This window comes from Zophobas morio, unplaced genomic scaffold (genome assembly GCF_036711695.1).
Source record: "Zophobas morio isolate AGI-343-1 ecotype UQ-CSIRO unplaced genomic scaffold, CSIRO_AGI_Zmor_V1 ptg000011l, whole genome shotgun sequence".
Taxonomy (NCBI): domain Eukaryota; kingdom Metazoa; phylum Arthropoda; class Insecta; order Coleoptera; family Tenebrionidae; genus Zophobas; species Zophobas morio.
In genome coordinates this window covers 12,997,355-13,017,563 of record NW_026972116.1, presented here as the reverse complement: position 1 = coordinate 13,017,563, position 20,209 = coordinate 12,997,355, and the positions used below count along the sequence as shown (strand labels likewise).

At 33.9% G+C, this 20,209-nt stretch overlaps 1 protein-coding gene across 3 annotated transcripts in view; it reads left to right on the top strand.

Moving 5' to 3' along the window:
• The first annotated feature begins 23 nt into the window (after positions 1-23).
• LOC135126960 (syntaxin-binding protein 5) overlaps positions 24-20,209 on the top strand; it is a 220,811-nt gene continuing 200,625 nt past the window's right edge. Inside the window, exon 1 of one of the 3 annotated variants that reach the window (XM_064053219.1) lies at positions 24-655. In XM_064053219.1, the coding sequence (XP_063909289.1) occupies positions 500-655 (156 nt within the window). In that variant the 5' untranslated portion in view covers positions 24-499. The remainder of the gene's footprint in view (positions 656-20,209) is intronic. The other 2 variants (XM_064053220.1, XM_064053221.1) reach the window with 2 other exon arrangements.

Here is a 20,209-nt window from a genome sequence, read left to right as displayed (position 1 = left end):
CGTAGGTCGTAGCTTGTGCGCAACGCAACATGTGGTATTTTTTTCTGTCATATTGATCTGTCAAGTGCTGCGGGTTTTTTAATAGTTGTCGAAACGTCGAAACCGTCAAGCTGGTGCTCGGCAGCGGCGTGTCTTTGTTGGGTGTTCCGCCGTGTCCAGAGTGAAATCGCAATTGCGCGTTGTGGGTGTCCTTATGGCGCAGAATTAGCGTCGTGTGGACGAAGCTCCGCCATCCAGATATTGACTTTTTGCAGGAATCCCGTGCATCGGTGAGAACGGCGAGTGCAGGGTAACGTGGGGCCGCGCGGACGCTCGTCCTGCTGGAGTTCCAGGCACAAGGCGCATTGCCAAAGGTCCGTACCTCGCGGAGCGGTTCGTGCAAGACCCGTCTTCTGGCAGTCGATACTTTTGCTGCAGAATGGTGTGATCCGCCTGCAGACCGCGCGAGACCACCACACCAGGACACCCTTCGACGAGAGTAACAACGTATTATGGTGCCATGAGACGGGACAAGGACCCGGATCGACGAGACGTCATGAAAAAGTTCACGTTCAAAGGCGTTTTGGACAACTTCCGCACCTCCGTGGCGCAGCAGGCCAAGCCCGACCAGGAGATCCAGGAAACTCTGCGTCCAGACAACTTCCAAGTCAAAAGGGTGAGTTCAGCTTGTGGGGGGCTTATCGCCAATTAGACCGTTACAAATAAGACCACTAGGATATTTTTATTTCTGATAAGCGCTAATATTTGTTTGCGTTTGGTAATTAGCGCTGCTTCGCTTTCACACCAGAAGATAACAATGCGGGTGTTATAAATAATGGCTTTTATTATTTCGGTTTGCGTCGGATTGCGTTAGCGCACCTTAATTGTTGTGGTAATGTTTTTATTGTATGAAGAACACTGTTTTGCAAATATACGACTGACTTAACTAAAGATATACCATCAATAAAAATATTTCGAAGATCCATTAAATGATTCTGGTGTCAAGGGTGACTCTGGAATTTGCTAATTATTTTTCCGCCTTGTTTACTTAATTCACTGTAATTATGTGACTAATTATACAGTTGAATGATTGGAATTGACTAGCGTATCGATTGCTAAAAGCTATTAACATAGTTGTAAAGAGCAGCACATTTTTTTTTAATTTCAAAGCCGCCGTTGAGGCTCCACTTTTATCTGAAATCAGTCTATTTTTTTATATACAAAAAACTAAAAATGAGAAACGATATTCTGTTTTTAGGAAAAAATACCCTATATAGACATTTGTATTGACCTGTATACAGCAATTTTTACTACATATTTATCTTTTAGGGGTGCCATTTTTTCGTTATTCCAAAAAAATACAAGAACTTCTTAAGGAAATTGCTAAATATATTCACCTTATTTGACTCTCCGCTACTGGGAATTGGTTAAGATGTGCATGTTTGTTGACCTACGTACGGATGACGCACGGCTTTGAGCCCACAAAATTGACGAAAATTATATTACGCGTCTTATCAAGCTACCTATTAAATATTTATTGGTGTATTGCAAAACTAAAAAAAGGTCATATTTCTATTACTTTGAAAGATGATTTTTCTGTTTCAAGTAAAAAAATGGAGATACAGTGGGAAAATAATAACAGATACGAAGTGTAATAGCAATTTATGTATTAAGTAGTTAAATGAGAGTTTTTTCGCACTAGACGTGACGTCGTGTGCGAAAAACACAATTTCGCTACCTATTCCGTTTTATTATGACAATCAAAATTGTTCAAAAGCGTCATTTTTAAGAAATTTGCCATCCTTTTGTACAATTATTAATGAGCAGTTGATATCATCATGAGTACTACGAAGATAGTATTGGCGTTACACTAGATATTGAGGGTGCCACAGAGGAGGGTATATTTATAAATTAAGGAGCCAAATATACCGGGGAAGACAATGCTGACTTATTTTTTCGAAAAATCCAATTTTTTTAATCCTTCACACTCAAAATTCGCAGCTGCAATTTATTTAAATAAAAATATAAATACATATAAGCAAATTTTCAGATTTAATTGCATTGTTAAAATGGAAAAGTGAGTTGCCTGGACAAAAAGTCGAAAATGCAACACTACAGTTTTGTTTTTTGAAGACTTATCCACTTTCAATTTCGGAGCTTTCACTAAAATTAATATTGTCGTCACAAAGTCGGTACCAAATGTACAAGTCAACGTGTGGGTATCAACACCATTGGCAGTGCCCAAAAAATTGCAACCTAAAGAATCCGATCAATACACCGGTCATTGTTTTCGCAAACACAGTGTTGGCTGAATCTGGCGCTGACATGTGCATTCTCAAGCGGCACGGGAGATGGAAATCTGCAAGTGTAGCAAGAGACTACGTCGACTCATCGATAGGTAACAAGAGGAAAGTTGCCAAAATGATTTTAGGCAAGAAAATTTTTATCTGAAAATCAATACTTTCCGAAAAAATTAAAATCACATGAAATGCAGATATTACAGACAGAACACCTGGACTGTAAGATAAAGTAAAGTCACAACAGTACACCTACTGTTTTCCATGATATGCATATCTTCCACTATTCAAGTGAAAGATGAATTAAACGTATCTGCTTTGGCAACGGGAAAGGGGGTTACTGTGTTTCATTTAAATAACTGTGTTATAAACATTGATAATAAATACATTTGTACGTTAATTCGACGATTAAATTAAGAGTAAAAACTAGTCATAGTCACGTTATAAATGTTACTTTTTTGCAGTGAACAGTGAACGCTGAAAGTGACAATCGTAGAGTCAATATTATGAAACGGTATTAGAAAAAAATCTTTATCTACCTAATTTAGTTGCAAAATATCAATGTTTCAAATGCCATTTCCGCATTGAAATGTTGCTCTTTTGATCATTAGATGTCGACATTTCTACATTAATATTTGTTAAAGTTCTGTCTCAAGAGTTTTATAGATATTTCGCTTTTATTTTCTATCGACTCCTCAACTTTCAGCGACGGTACTGGATTTCCATCCACCGTGCCTCTTCAATGTTCATAAATCTGGACCAGCGTCTGCCAGCAACGATGCGGACGAGCTTCGGAAACTGTGGCCTGTATATTGTTCAGAATTTTCTAAACCAAGAAATTTTGCAATTCTTTGTGGAGCACGCAGTGTGTTACCCACAGGTATACTATCTATTCCTACAGCCCAAAAAGAAACGACTGTATTTCGACAGTTTCGGTCGTTGTGTGTCTATTTTTTTACAATTACAACCAAGTTAATTCCTTCAACATGCCCTCACAGATTGTGAAATTCATGAAATCTTTGAAAAGCAATCAAACGTGTGAATTTACCTATGTCAATATTTTACTTTATTCCCATGGCTGATCGCAACGTTTAAATATTGATTTCAAATTATGAATTATTTTTGTTCATGCAATTTTGACTTTTCCGGCGGGCACGAACGTTATTATTGTTAAGAATTAAATCAAAAATTTGTTTGACAGGAATAAGAATTAATGAAAGTTTCACTTTTAAAAGTTCGCACTGAATTAGAAAAAAATGTTGTATGCAAAGCGAGGAAAAAGTGTTTTTATCACTCGACGTGATCAAATATGTCACTTTTGCTTCTTATTACTGCATAAATAGTTATTTTACACAAATGTTAAAAAAGTTTTGTAGGTCAATATTTGCTTGTTAGAAAACAACTTTTTCTAATAACAGTTTTTTGATATTGCAACATGTTTTGAAAGAAAATATTTTCACGTCTTTTGTTTCAACCCAAGAAACGGAAATTGAGACAATTTGTTCCGAAGTGCCTTATTTCAAAAACAAAAAGCGGCGTTTCATGAGAAAAGATGTAAAAAAGGAGAATTGTCATTATTTTATATTGTTCGATGGAGTTGTACAAAAGTTTTGTGTAACTCGTTGGCGCAATGTTGTTTGTGCCTTTGAAAGCTTTTAAAATCGGTTAGAGCCTCTTCAATACAATTTCTTCGTACTCTAAACTTTAAAGTATTATTTTACGCATTAACGGCATAAATAGCTATTGTATTGCCGCCTCGTTCTAAAGAAATCGCATCTTGAATCCTGTAATCCTGTAAACTATTAATTATATTTCAAAATTTTGTATCTGTGTTTTATATTCTATGCCAAACTGAATTAACTTTACCTACTTATATAATATACAAAATACTGGTATTTATTTAATAACACCACTGTCGCTGTTTTTGATTTACTAAGTGATATTAAATAGAAGGACATGCTATTTCGGAAATAATCGATAAGATGAATCGATTCCTAGTGTTTGGAAACATTGTGCAAAAGTCTCAAGCTAACAAATATTGTTAAAAAAAAATTTCACAGAGTATTTAGAAAAAAAGGTTTAATTAACATTTTTGTGGGATGATGAAAGCACAAATCAGTCTACTTTCTTCTGAAAAACAAAAAAATGAGGAACAGCTTCAGTTTTTAGGAAAAATCGTACTTGTTTTGTAGGAAAAAAATGATCTAGAGATTTTTATTGTTTTCTGTGCAGCTATATTTGTATTTTTTTACCTCATTTTACAGTTACAAAAAAAAAAACCACAAAAATTGCCGTACGAAATTTGCCAGATATATTCATTCACCTTGTTTGTCTCTACGATATTTTATGACTTTGATGACTGCGCTACTGGGAATTGGTTAAAACATGCACGTTTGTTGACGTATGTGCGGATGACGCACCGCTTTGAGCCCACAAAATTGGCGAAAATTACATTACGTTTCTTATCAACCCATTCAAATAGGTATTCATTGCTTTATGAATTAAAAAAAGTTCCGTTACTTTGAAAGTTGATCTTTCTGTGATAATTAACAAAATGTAGAATAAACAATAAAAACAGGTTGTTTTTCATTTCTAGAATCTAGAATGATATAAAATATAAATGAAAGGGTATGCGGCTTTTAACTATTTGGTAAAATAAATCGGTCCATCTGTGAGTCGTATTTCCTGTATAACTAACTCTAAAAGAGTAATAGAAATTTTGTTTATTCGTTGCGTTATTAACTTTGAAAGAAATGTATTATGTAGCTTCTGACAAAAATTTCATTATTTAAAGATAGATTTTTAAGATAGTCCCCATATGCATGTGAAATGACGTCATTAATTCTTTAGATGGGATGAATAAACAGATTTTAGTTACCTCTTTACCGTTCCCGTGGTAATTTTAATGCTCGTTAAAAAAACGGATGAACCACATACAGATCACAGATAGACAGAGGCGGACGGAAGAGGGAAACATTTGTCAAAATGACCCTACTTTACTTTGACGATCGCGCAGGAAGCTATCTTTTGATACAGTATATAAATAGAAACCGACATGAAAAATTGTCGCTTTTATAGTCATTTTATATAGGTATGTTTCTGCAGGTTGTGTGCGAAACAGCAGTTTAGCCAACAATAATTTTTTTATCAAGTTCTGACCCAACTGAAGGAGAAATCATTTTTCAAAAGGCTAAATACGTTTCGTGGGTGGGTTTTGATAAACAGATGTCTTGAGAAGTTACCTTTCTGACATTATGTAATTATGTATACAATATAGTAAAAATTTATTGTCAATTTTTTTTAGTAACTATTATTTTATACACTTTACTATGCGTTTTTATTTTTATTTCGTATATTAATTTGCATCCAAAAACCTACGCTTACTCTGATTTGTGTTTAAATTTATCCAGTGCTAAATAAGCCTTAGGTTCCAATCAGTTTACATTTATTTCTTATTATAGACGAGGTAAATATAATCCTACGCCCTTTGATTTTGGCGAGGGATTACAGGATTACACAGTATACGTAATACGATGCCGTTCCAATTGACAGGTTTTGTACTACCGGTTGTATATTTATCAAAACGGAAATAATTCAGTAATTTTACTTTTTAGTTTATGTTCGACAAAAATTAGTGTAGACATCGGTAAGAACAATTTTCGCAAAGTCTACAGGTTTTTATTTTTGTGTTAATCATTGTGGTTCAGAAAACCGAAAGGAATTCGGTTGCACAGCTTCCGGTATTACAGCAAACAGTGTTAATCTTGGTGTACTCCGGAAAAATCTAGAAAAATTCATTATCGAGCACACAATGTGTCCACGAATCGATTCAAAAACAGGAAAGAAGCAAACCGTAAAGAAAATATGTTTGAATGGAGCTTCCTTTGAAAAACCGATATCCGTATCTTCCCACCGAAATTCCAGTCAATATCAATGAAAATTCCATCGCAAACAAAGTCGAAGCAAGGAACAAGGAACATGTAAATAATTCTACAAATTGTTTTATTTATGTAAAATTTGAAAAAACATTCTTTTTGAATCAAATTAGTATTTGTTCGTTTCATGTTTTGCAGGCATAAATATTTGTGATTTTATTATTATCCTTTTATTTTCGGAAAGGTGGGTCGTTGTGAAGGTTTTTGATTAAATTTCCGCCATAGAGTGGGCCCTCAAAAATATAATATTCGTATTGTTGTTTGTGTTCGTTTCGAGTCGCAAAATTAATTGTTTCTTGCTAGAGAGAGACCAAGTCATTTTGTTAAACAAAGCAATTTTGTGGTCATGTGTATGGTAGTCCTGTCAGCTAAAGAATTCACCCTGCGACGAAAAGTTATTGGAGTTAGAAAAGTCGTAAGATAGTGTGTCGCTCTAAATAACTGTCAAACTTATGTCGTACAGTTCTGTATTTATCCTTACCTTTCATAACTAAAAGTTATGATTTTTATCGAACGTCACCCTATCCGATCCATATTAATAAAATGTTACAGGTTATTAAGCTGATAAGATAGAGCTTTATCCGCAATATAGTTCCTCATTTTGTGCAAATGTCTGACACGGCTGAAACACCGTTGTGTTAAATTGCATCAGCTAACTGGAATTCTCATTTGTAAATCACATCATCTTAATGTTGTCGAATATAATTTGAAAAACTTTTCACGGTTTTAATTGCTCCCGTTCACCGCATTAAATTTGGAGCTCAAAATTAAAAAATCGGCTTATGCAAATTTGCTGCCTAAGCAAAAGATCGTTAAGTGCTGCAGAGGAGAACGGTGCTCCTTACATTCGAATGGCCTAAGCTTGTGGAATATAGGGATTTTCGTATTCTTTAAATTGCTGTATCGTTCGGGTCTGCATTTGCAGCGTGAATATCCTTTGAATCATTGGCATGGGAAGGGCAAGTAGCAGTTAAATTTACATTATTCACGTCTCATTGAACTCAAGTGTGAAACTTTGGATTTGAATTTAATCGAAAATCTATACAACGGTGTCAAGTAATTTGATAATGAATACCCGTTAGTGCAAATTTACTGTGAAAGCGGAGTTATCATATTCGGTAATATGTAATTAGGGCGCGGAATTTGTTCAGTATTCATATTAAACTGTACATCACTTTGTAAAATCGAGGACCCAAAGGTAGTCTTAATATACCCTTGAGATGTGGTAAGATTTAAATGAAATTATACTGTGTGATTTAAAAGTGAGCTTACAGCCGGCCATGGATTAATTGGAGTGCGTCATTACAGAAGCCACACATAGCTCAAGTAGGTTACATTTACATACCAATGACGATAGTTTGGTATTATTTAACTGTTTTTCGTTACTTATAAATACAAAATGTAAAGTACATAGTTCATTCAATCTATGTTATTTCTACACTGTGTGTTGTTCATGCATAAATTATTGTGACAAATGAAGCATTTATTATGTATCAAGACCGAGATCCCCCGATTCTAATCTGAAATGAATTTGTTACTCGTAAATTAGTCTGTGTAGATACATACATCATGCGTTCCGCAAGAATGGATTGCGGCAGCATTTCTGCTTTCATTTGATTTCGAATTTCAGTCACATCCAGACCTTACTTCTGCGTTTTTAAAACATATTCTATTTCATTTCTATGGAAGCTGTCACCGCTCATGTTGCTTGTAGTGAGAACTCGCAGTGGATGGACAAAAAACTCCCAATCTTTTGGCGCAAATGCAGACATCGATCCCACTGGCGTGAAGCTGGAAAAGAATCAAATGGACTTCGAAATCGGTCCGAAAAGTTGTTCGCACACGAATTAATATTACATTTTTTAATGTATATATTGCATGCGTCTGTAAAAGAATTTCGACAACCCTTCAAATCACCGCAGAACTTGTGGGCTAATAGTTGTTTAATCACCATCGCTAGGTTTAGTATTTTTGTTACGTCGATATTGTATGTGAAGGTCGGTTGTGAGTTGGTTATTTAGAGGAAATGAGGTTGGTGATTACAGATTCGCGCTTTGTTGAGATTAGAGGGAGTGAGTAGGTAACAGAATATAAATCAGTGAGTTGGTAGATTACGCTAATCTAAAATTGTGACGTTTGCAAAATCTGTTTTTTTAGGCAGGTAACGTGTTAAAGGGCACGACGAATAATTCATTTTTTTGTTTTACGTGTATTGTAGAACTTTACGTATTCGTGTGCGTAGTGTGAGGTTAAAAATGTGAAATTTAAAAGTACGAGCAACTTAATACAATTTTTTTAAATTTCCACTTACACCAGTTACTGTACATTATGATAATATATTTCTTAACTTTTTACTTCCCGAGCGTAAGCGATGATCTTCTCGATTTAATATTTTTAGTGATGAAGCCTAGTTTCATCTATGAGGGTATGTAAACTCCCAAAATATGGGGATGTGGAATACAGAAAGTTTTAATTAGAGTTTGGTGTGCCATTTCTCGAAAACTATTTGGACTCATTTTCTTCGAGAAGTCAGTTGCAGCTGCGAGATATCAGAACATGTTACAGAAATTTATTGACCAACTTGATCTTGAAGAATTGCATGGGTATTTTCAGTATGACCGCGCAACAGCTCATACAGCTTAAACCACTTTGAAATTTGCTCCCACACAGACCTTATCTATCCATTTCAATCACCTGATTACTTCTGTTCCCGACTGTGAAAAATACTATTTTTCAACAATGCGTAGATACAATTGAACCTAAAAGTGAGAACCATACAAGAATGTAAAAGTGTTTCGCCGGAAGTTCTCACTCGAGTATTTGAGAATATGAAACGCGGACTCAATTTATGTATCGAATCTTGGGGCCAACACTCCCAGCAATTGTAAATTCAACTAAAAATGTTACGTGTGATAAATAAATCATTTTAAATCCAACGAGGGTTTAATTCTGACATAACGTAATGTTACGTTGTTCGATAATTGAAAATCGACAATTTATTTCACAGTAATACAAAATTACACGACTAACTATACAGCGATTATGTACAGAATAATTCCGTCTCGACTGGAATGGATTTGACTAGACCCCAATTCTCTCAACATTGACTGGACTCTACTGGTTGACTGAATGAATTCGACTGGTTGACAGAATGAATCGTTCCCGAAGGTGGCCTCTATTTAAACCCATACTTCCTTTCTAGATATTTCGCGATCGAGGTTTTTCTGGACTACACATCGCCACTTCCGCTTTAGCGAACGCCACCCGGCCGCCGTCACGGTACATACTAGAAAACCGTCGAGAAAACCCAGAGGCAGCGTACCGGGGCGGCGTATGGGTTGATTTCGTAACAGTAACTTTGTAAGTTCAGCCACAGACATTCAGATTATGTTGTGAAATTACGAATTCATCACAATAATGTAGGAGTACATTTTTATAAGCAAAGTAAATTATGTGCTAAATTCATTAAAATTTTACAATTTTTAAAATTTAAAATGTGTTAAGTTACGTCCTACTTTTCGCCTGAATTTGAATTTGAAAAAAATTACCTGGGTGTATTTTCGTAATTTTTGAATGTCTTGCTAAAAAGATGGCGAAACAAGTAAATACAGTTATGGAAAAAATTAAATACAAACCAAAATACCATTTTCCGTGATTGTTTGAAAGAATTAAAAATTACACTTTACGTTTAACAAAGTTTGTTAAACATTTACATCAATTAAAGCTTTTTATTTGGTATCGGGGAATAAATTGCGCTGCTACGATTGTGTTTCCAATTTTAAAACTTTTAGAATTCATACGGGCTAAGTTTTAACAACTCATTCAGAATTGTTGGTTTTTACAGTAATGAGGTAATTAACACATCTTTAAACAGCAAGGACAATATTTTGTAATCTACAAAGGTGACGTCACCATACTTAATAGAATGTGTGTAATGTTTTAAAGTCAGTTTCAGCAAATAAGGTTTGAAGAAAATATCGACGACGGCAGAACTATCAATTCAGACTCCAAATTTGGTTTAGTGGAGGATTTTTGCCAGCTATTATTTTATTGTATATTTTAGCGCATTTGTTTGATATACTACTCCCATTACACATGTATGTACTTGAAGTTTTGTCAGAAATTAAAACAATTTTTGTTTTTTTTTTTACTCCCCGAGCGTCAGGTAAGGAAGTATTGTACTTTCATTGTTTTTTCGACGTTTCTTGATTTTTATTACACAGATAATCTCCAGAACACAAGGATTGTTGTCAGGTTTGTTTGGTTAGTACGTACCATGTAAATTTGTAAAATAACATCCTTATGTACTTGTAGTTTATCAATTTGCCTTGCTTTTGTTTGTAGTTACTGTTAAGTTAGGTATAATAATTAAGAAATACATAATAGTCAATTTGATAATTTTTCGACGAAGCTGCACTTGTTGGACTGTGCGTCAGGGGGTGTAAATGCATTAAGAAAATCTCGTTTTTTCCTTCATTATAAAATGCTAAATGCTAACAAGTCGAAACAGTCGTAAATCGGCTATTTTCGCTTCCTGTTCTGAGTTTATGGTGTCTTAGATTAATGCGTTTGTGTCAATTCCGTCGTTTTCTTTAATATTTCAAAATTATGTTTGTGTCATAGTCATAAAGTTTATAGTATGTGAAATATGTGTTGTATATTTAACAAATATATAAAAAACGTAGTCTTATTTAAAAATTAAAATTGTCTTTATTTTCGACGGGAACATTTAATTTTCCTAAAATGCCGACATGTTTTGTCGATTTTCCATCATATACTTACATAGTTGTCTTTTATGCAGGTAGTAAGTTTCAGTAACCATAAATGAAACATTTTAATAAAAACATTATTTTATGACTTATTTTATTACCGGTTTAATGCGGTAAATAAACAGCTTTACCACTCAAAAATATTAGTTATGCCATAGCTACAGTAAAACTATTACACCAAAATAGTTACCTTTTTATGGTGTAATAATATGATCGATTCATAACTTTACGCCGTAAGTTTATCAAATTTATCGAATGTTAAATTTTCTTGTTAAAATGTGACTTTTCTGTAATTAAGGCTTTAGAATCAAAATTCTGACCTACTTGTTAAGTCATTAAAATGAAACTAATTTGCTGTAAATAAATTCTAATTGTAATAATTGTAATAACAATTTGTAAAAATTTTTACGTTGTCACTTTTCAAATTATAACATTATTCAAGGACAAAAATTACTCCTTTTTACCTTTTATAATATTTTTAGCAGCTTTAGACCCGGTTTATAGCCGCTCTTAATCACGCCATTGACTTAAAAACGTAATTAATCAATAATGCGATTCAATTGACCCTGTCAAGTTTCCAGATTCACGGGTTAATAAATAGCACATTAGATTTTAATTCCAATTAAATATTTAATTCACCTGCTATAAATCGGCCCGTAGTTTTCTATTTTCATTTCCAAAAAACTGTTGCGCTTATTAAAAAATGATTATCCAAATGGCTCCTCCATTCTCTTTATTAATTATTGGTCGTTATTTTGCCTGAAATATTAAAAAGTATAACTTCCTTTTTCCGGCCGGATCGTTAAAACGAATAGAGAATCGTATAGGAAGTTCACAAATTTAAAAACATTTTAATGGAATCATACTTTCGACGTGTTAATCCAATCTTTGATTTGCATGTAGTTAACGACCGTAACAACACAAATCATTAAACGAGATTTTATGTAGATAACGGGAACTACACAGTTTGTTGAAAGTAACTTGGTTTTTAATCGCTGGTTGATCTTTAATACGTGATTTTAACCAATATCATCAATTTATATTTAAAAAATAAAACATGCAGACAATTTGACGAATTAAATATTTAGATAAAAATCTCTACTTGATATCTAGAGCAAAGCCCAAGCGTTTTATTTTTATTCACAGAAGTGCATTTTGTGCGGTTGCCCTTAATGCTTAATGATGTCAAAACTGCATCGTTAATAGTTGCTTTAGAGTACGGCAGTTTGTATATTAGTGAATAAATGACTAAAAATAAGAATGAGGTGATGCAAGGTTGCTAATTTCTTTACCAGTGTGTTTACAAGAATGTGAGTGTTTTAACAAGTTGGGTGATTCATCTTCAGTTTGTTGTTAATTATGAGATAATAAAATTACATTCAAACCCATGCAGCAACTCCCACGAAAATTTATGTGGTTAACTTTAATCCCAATTAGAGAGACAGGTAAATGCATCAGTCTTATTTCTCGAGTATCTTACATACTTGTGACGGTAAATTTTCTTGCTGCAGACTTTGAAGTTTGCCAGCTGAAATGAGACATACAGCAGAGCAATAGAAGTTGTCTTTGAGGTTTTATGTCTAGTTCTGGTTTTACAAATATGATGAAGTTGCTGCGGGAAGAAAACCCCCTGGCTACATTGTATGTTTTATTTTCGTGTTACAGTCGCTCCTTTGACACATCTGATTTTCGCAAAATGTGAACAGCATCACCTCAGTCCATAATTAAAACGCTATAGTTTTTTCAGGCCTTGCTTGTTCTGACGGCGATAATTTACACAAGAAGTCACATTTTTCACAGAAAAGGGGACTATCAAGAGAATCTCTCGTCTCATTTGTATAAACTTTTGCCGTTTTTCTCTAGACCGAACGTTCATGAATAATTATTAAACTCTACCTTGAGATATAATTCAACAGTGTTGGGGAAATGTTGAACCCTTGGCTTTGATTATTTATTCGCGTATCCCAAAATAGCTACATTTGAAAAAATTATATTGGAATTATCGAATTTCACTTGTTATCAATTTAAATGCAAGTTTGTGGCGAGCAAAGGAAACTGCGCTATCGCGAGAGTACGAACTGGTTATTAGATTAAATTAATTAATGACTTTCCTTATTACTGCTAATCCTTCCGGACTACTTTTCGCTTTTGTGGATTAAGGTGCATTTGTCCTTTTTGTGAGTGTTCTGTCGCTATTGCATTAGCAGTAACACCGAAACCACGAGCTCTGATTAAAAAATTAATTGAACGTGCAGTTTCATGACAATATGTCTTGTGAGAACAATGCGATTCGTCGTTTCTCGTTAACGAGTTTTTGAATGCAGCTTGCTCACAATGGATTGAGAATACGTTAATTATTTCGATGCACCTCCTTGTAGATTTATTTTTAGACCGCTTTTATCGTTATGTGCACGTTCAGTTTCAGGTTTTGTTTTTTTTTAATTATTATTTAGTTACCGCTGTTCTGTATAAGATGGAAACGTAGAAGCGGTGTAATTTTTGGAGTTGTAGATTGTTCTGCGTCATTTTATTCTGCGACTGTTATACCCTCAAGGATAAATTTCTGTATCTGAAATCTCATTTTCATCTCGTTGATTCTCTCGCTTCGTTTCCGTTTAATATGCAAACCTTAATATAGTTTTTGTCTGTAATGTGCTAGTTACGTCGGTTGCCAAATAAATTCGTCATCCTCTTTGAAAGGGTAGATTTTGTTAATTGATAGATTGGACGGGTCCATTCAGTGCCGTTGAACGGAACGAATGCGCTATCAATTAGTTCAACAAGATTGCTTTACTAACGAATTTAACTCGTTATGACGCTCCATCAATATTGTTTGAACAGGATTAGAATTTGAAACGGCTAGAAGTTTTTGGATTTAAATAGAAGAAGTCGTCGCGGTTGGAGTTTCCAACATATTTGATCTTTTTATCTCGAAGTTATGAAAAGATAAAAAGTTGGAAACCATGTCTCTGAGTTGAGTTTTTCGCGATGAGAAGTTTGAAACCGGGTCATTGATGGATGGAGATTTTAATACGTTTATAAAATAACGCTGTTTATTCAGGGATTTACCCGGCGGCTTTTAATTTGATCGTCTTTCTATTCTTGAAAGTTATGACGGTTTTTTGGCTTGGCCAATTTAAGTAGAAGCTTTTTTCATTGTGTCGGTTCCCGTTAGTTCGACGCATAAAAACACTGAAATTTCACGTTGAATTTACCTCTCAGTTCGCCGAGTTTTACTAAAAAGTGAAACCAGATAAACTGAATATTTTAATGGCTTGTTTACATTATCGATAAAATTTTGTTAATAATTATTACATAATATTTTACAGTATAACATTGTAGGTAGTTGTTGTAATGAGAAAAAATATAGATTATTTTTTTGTAGACAACTATTACATTCACAACTAAAGTTATATTTACTTTAACTTTTAATTACTTTTAAAAAGTGAGCATTGCAAATAACCTAAAATTGACCATTAATGATTGAATCAAATTTTTGTGTTGGCAGCCCTGAATTACTAGCACCCATGCGAGTACGTCACTAATATTTGTCAATTTTGACATGAGTACGTCTAACAAACGTTCTGATTGCTTGAGACGATGGCAATTGTCACAAATGTCACTTTAATATTCAAGAATGCCATCATAAAATTTGAAATACGTTGCCAACCACACAAAAAAATTCACAAACATTAATATTCACTCTATATACGTCATTGAAATATAGAATTACTGTGAATTTAATAGACTGTACTGTTGCTACTCAAAGTCAAAGATAAATATCGTAAAATTATTCCAGAGCCAATTATAGAGAAAGAAGTACAAATATAGACAATTTCAATGTAATCTTGATGAATGACACAGTTGATATTTTGAATTGTGTTATACTTAGGAAAGAAATTGGTGTTGCTATGTTTTTCATCATTGATTTTTTTACGGTTTGCCGTTCATCAATGTCAATATGTGAAATAAGTTTTAATTTTGACAGTAAGTGAAAAAACGTTTACTTTTGTAACCATGTTTTTCTGTTTCTTAATGTTATTATATATTTTTTTAATTTAGAAAGCTCTATATTCTTGCTAGTACATTACACCTCGCTTTATTCTTTTCGTAAAGAATGTGAACTGTACGGCGATTAATTTAATTACACACATATTGTACGAATACAGTAATTTAATAAACCTTTTAACTTTTTTAATTAAGGTAAAAAATTGAAATGACCTAAGGGAACAAATTATGTTTTATGTTTCTACAGACTAACGTTAAATTCGTATCAGAAACTCAAACAAAAAGAAGAATAATATATTCAGGATCCGTAATCGGTACATCGTTAATAAAATAATAGAACAAAAAGAACTTAATAATGCCTTCAGCGATGCTAAAGTAATTTTTAACATATAGTCGAACTTTCAGTATTTATTGCCTCTCTCTTGTGTAATGGATAAAGAAAAAGTATTTAAATCAGGGTAGGCCGTGGAAATATATTACGTTTCTTTGGTTACACGTTACGCGTCAAAATTCAAACTTGTCAACATACATTTCAAATAAGGTTATGTTTGTTTTCCGACTCCTGAGTGATGGGTTGTCTATAACAAAGAGGCGAAAACTGCGAAGGACAATGTCACGGCGGCAAAAAGTGTATTTTAGGTAAATTCCCTGTTCCCATTAAATCATTGAATCGTGGCTTTCCATTTTGAATCCAACATTTTCGTTTGTTTACATTGACATTATGGTTTACCGGTTTAATCAAACAAATATTTTCATAGCCTACCCTAATCTAAAAACTTTTTGATCACTGGTTATCTGTCTCTTGTTCGTGTTTGCCTAACGGTTGCGGGTGTGTTGCTGATGTCTCGAGTGACGATTTTATCCTCGAATCTACGAAATCGTTGACTTTGAACTTTTAGATATATTTTAAAGCCAAAGTTTGTAGAATCAAAGATATAGTTTGTCTTGGAAGCTACATAAAGGACTTCGTGGAAGTTTTGGCAAAAAAATGTCTAGTTAGTGATTATAAACGATTTATTTTATTAAATGAATAAAAAATTGGCCTAAAGTTATTTAAAGAGAAGTTCCCTTGTTCCTTAAGTACAATGAAAGAAATTTGATTTTGCAAAATTTTATTGTAACCCTTATATGTAAAATAAACACCAGTCATACTGTAAAAAAAATTGTTCAAGGTTATTTTGACAGGACTTCCCTCGCTCTTGTAGTAAAAGTAAAAATAAAAAAAATAGATTTTGCAGACTTTAATTTGTGATGTCTGGAAAATGGCGGATTAATCCTCTGTTACGCTATTAACAATCAACTGCTGAGTCTGAGAAAAATAGTGAAAAATTCCTTCTCACATTTTGGTACAGTTACAGTTACAATGATTTATGTCATTTACCAACATCCGTTTTATCTTAGCAGGTAGTAGTAACCGCCCACCCGCCCTCTCTTTTCTTGCCAAAATTAGTTTTATCTTAGCAAGTACTGATGATCAGAATTTGGAAACATTACGAGCTTACTTATATGATAAACACAAGGCAGGAATTTTGAACATCTCTAGTGTTTAGTTGTTTATGCTTACATGGATTTTTCTTTTGTTGTTTTCGTAATCTTCATCATAAAGAATTGTTTTTATTATTTTTTTGGGACTCCCGGTATATACTGAAACAAAAATATAGATAATACCATAAAAGTGTAAATGTGTTTTGACACACTATATTTTTTTTGTGGTTGTCGACGCTCTGCAACTTTTTTTAATGACACTATATATTTTTTAGAGATTCTTCTAGAACTTGTTTTTCTGAATTCGTTAAAGTATCATACTTTAATCACCTCGGCCACTCCCTATGATTTGAACGCATTATGTTACGAAAAAAACCACTCTGTTAACTTGTTTATATTTGGTTCAGAGTTCATTTCTCGTCCACCCATGATAGGAAACCGATTAACAATTTTTCCCAAGATAAGAATGCTTGTATTTCTGTGCAGTGTAATACCAATAATCGAAAAAAACCCTCTAGTAGGCCATGCAATTTATCTTTAAAATAATGATGTTGGCTTTGCGGCTATTTGACTGTTATTTGACCGTAACTGTCAAATTGAACAAGGTGGTTGTCATAAAGAGATTGCACCGCCTACCAGAGGAGTTTTTTCGATCGCGTGGTACTAATAATAAAAGAATTGAGATTTGACCAATAAAAAACATAGATGGTAATAACAGTGTAAGAAACAAAAAACCCCATGTCACAGTTGAACGTGCACTATTATCTAAGGTTACTGTAGAATTTTTTTGCACAATTTTGGATGCCTCGGGAAAAATCTCAAGGCAGATTCATTAACAACAAATAGAGGAGTATGTTATTTTATAAAATTTAAATTCTACTTATTATGAAAAATTTTAAGGGTATGTTATCCTTGACATTAATTTCGCCACTTTTAGATTAATTTAGATAATCTTTGCTATGCTAAGTGATGAGCGGACGCCATCAAATTGTTGGTGGTGATGATTAAATAAATCTTGGATAGCGTTTTACCATCTATAATTCTGCACGATATTCTTAAGTCACATATCAAATTGAGGAAAAATGGGTCCAGTAGTTTCGAAGATGATCTGTCTATAATAAAAAGCGACACAGACAGACGACAGGCAGACGGAACACTGTGTAGACACTAACCTTGTTTTCGGAAGTAGAAAAAACTGTAATACAGAGTCATCAAAATTGATTGAGAGAATTGGTACTCCCTGTTTTTGCCGTGAAGTTTGTCAACCTTATGACAGATTTGTTTAAGGTTATATGGTAATGAATTCAGTGGCGTGACAAGAGAACTGGGGGTTGATTGTCGAACTCCCTGAATCAGTTGTGAATACGAAAGTTACCTTCTTGCAAAGTTGCGAACGGTTTTGAAGTTTGTACGAATCGCTTTGTTCGATGCGACCTTATTGCTCCTCGCATCTTTGCGAACAAATTCCAAAAATGAACGAATCTAAAATTCGAAACTTCAAATCTGACAACTAATATTTTTTACAAAAAAAAGAGACGCCACTGAGTTTTGAAATTTGAAACTTCAAATCTGACAGCTAATATTTGTATACAACTTAATAAACCAAATTATTCTAGTTCAGGTTTACCAACTCTCTCAATCAATTTTGATGACTCTGTATGTCTTGGATCAGTATAGATATTAATTATGCAATTTAATTTTACTAATAGAACAACAGAAAAGACTATCAAACACAGCTTTAAAGACAACATTTTTGAAAGTTTGTCTTTGATTGTTGCGTTTTCAGTTCAAACTTTCACAAATTATCGGTAATCTGACAAGACGAAAATTCTATCAAAGATAAATTTCAAAAATCCAGGGCTATCTTTGATCGTGTATTTTATTGCCCTCTGGGTATTGCTCCGCGAGAACTAAGTATAGTTTTGCCTAATGGGTTAAAAATAAAAATACTAGATACTATTCTACGTGGTTGTCAATTATTTCTTGTTCAGCTATGTGTAAAGCGCTCAGAAAATGTTAAATTAGTTTTTGTTTCTGTTACAATTTCAGCAGTTCGTTTGCCTTCTTTAAATAACGCTCTTGATTGTCGTGTAACAAAGAAATGTCTTGACAAACTTGTAGGGTAAATAAAATTTGATCAATATCTTTAGTTGTCGGCAAAGGTTAGACGTCATAGTAAATCAGAAGTATACGGTGTATACGTTAATGTTAATACATATTTATACCTAGGACGATTGTTTGACGAACTCGACGTCACAATAACGTACTCCATTTACTAAGCAAACGTCCGTTGTTTCAAACGCAAATTATCCGCCATAGCCAATGTTGTCAGAGTGTCGATGGCACATGACGCAATTTCCACGTATAAACGTCGTCTCGTCCATGTATTATTCAAGATTAATTGCTCGCATAGATCCGAGCGGGGTTGGCCAGGTCCCATGAAACAGTGTCTGATTTCCCTTTCGGGTATAAAATCGCTGTCGACGTTGGTTCGTACTTTCCGTATATAATTTACGATTGCGGTCCCATTGCACGATTTGCGAGCTCTGCTCTGATTGGTGAAAATTCACACCACTCATTCAGTTTTGCCGAGTGACGTGTTGTCTAAAATCGAATCGTTTTGGATGAAAACTCTAATGGATCGCCGTTAAAAGTTAATTTGTATACATCGATTGAGGTTGGGGTTTTTCATGCCGACCTTTTCGTGATCGACACGCATCATTCAAAATATGTGTCAATATACCTTTTTGTGGCATAACGTGGCGCTTTTTGGGGAACGATGTCGGAACTTGGTTAATTATGCGAAATTTTGTTGGATTAACATTGAGACAGGGGCGAAAGATGACATCAGCTTTTCCGATGGGTGACTTTTCATTTAATAAAGTCAACCTCGGACGGAAGAGATTAATTATTCCTTTAGACCGAGGGCGCATTTAAGTAATGGTTCTTTGAATTCGGACTTAGGCTTTATCTGCTTTGTTTAATGGACTCGCGTTGAATATTCGGTTTCTTGTCTTTGGTAAATTATTTCAAAACTATCTCAGTTACAGGGCTTTTCATAGTTGCTGAGTGAGACCTTTTGTGGCTTTGATGTACTTACATCGGCTTAAAGTTTGAGTGTAGTGCGCAGTGGCGGCTGGTGGGTCAAAATTTCGGGTCGGCCAAATATTTTGAGTCTACACCTTGGTGTTATATATTTTCGTAATGTATGGCTGCTACTCATTAACCACTGACATTTTACGTGCCAGGATGTACAAAACATCTCAAATGTTTCGACCTGTTAAAATAATTTTTTATAGGAAATTCACAATGTCAGTTTGATTCCAAATACTATTAATCCTTAATTCTACTTGTTCTGCTTTATCATTAATTGAGAACCACCGAAAACATTATTTTTACTGAGTTCCGCGTCGACCGGCGGCTATACGGCTTGCCGACCCCGGACATCCACAATTAAATAATAATAATTAAATAATGACATGCAGTTAAAAAATATAAAAAAAAGTAATAATAAAAGTACCAACTGTTAACTATCTTCATTTACATTAATTTTTTTTTTTAATGTATATGACAAATTGTCAAATAAATTAATTGAATAATTGAAAAATTAAAATGATTTAAAACTTTAAATTCGTTTCTGAAATATCTGAAAACGCTTAGATGCTAAAAATACAGAAAAAGCGCATTTATGTTGTAGCTAAGTTATGTACGAAAAATAAAATTTTAGATAATTTAA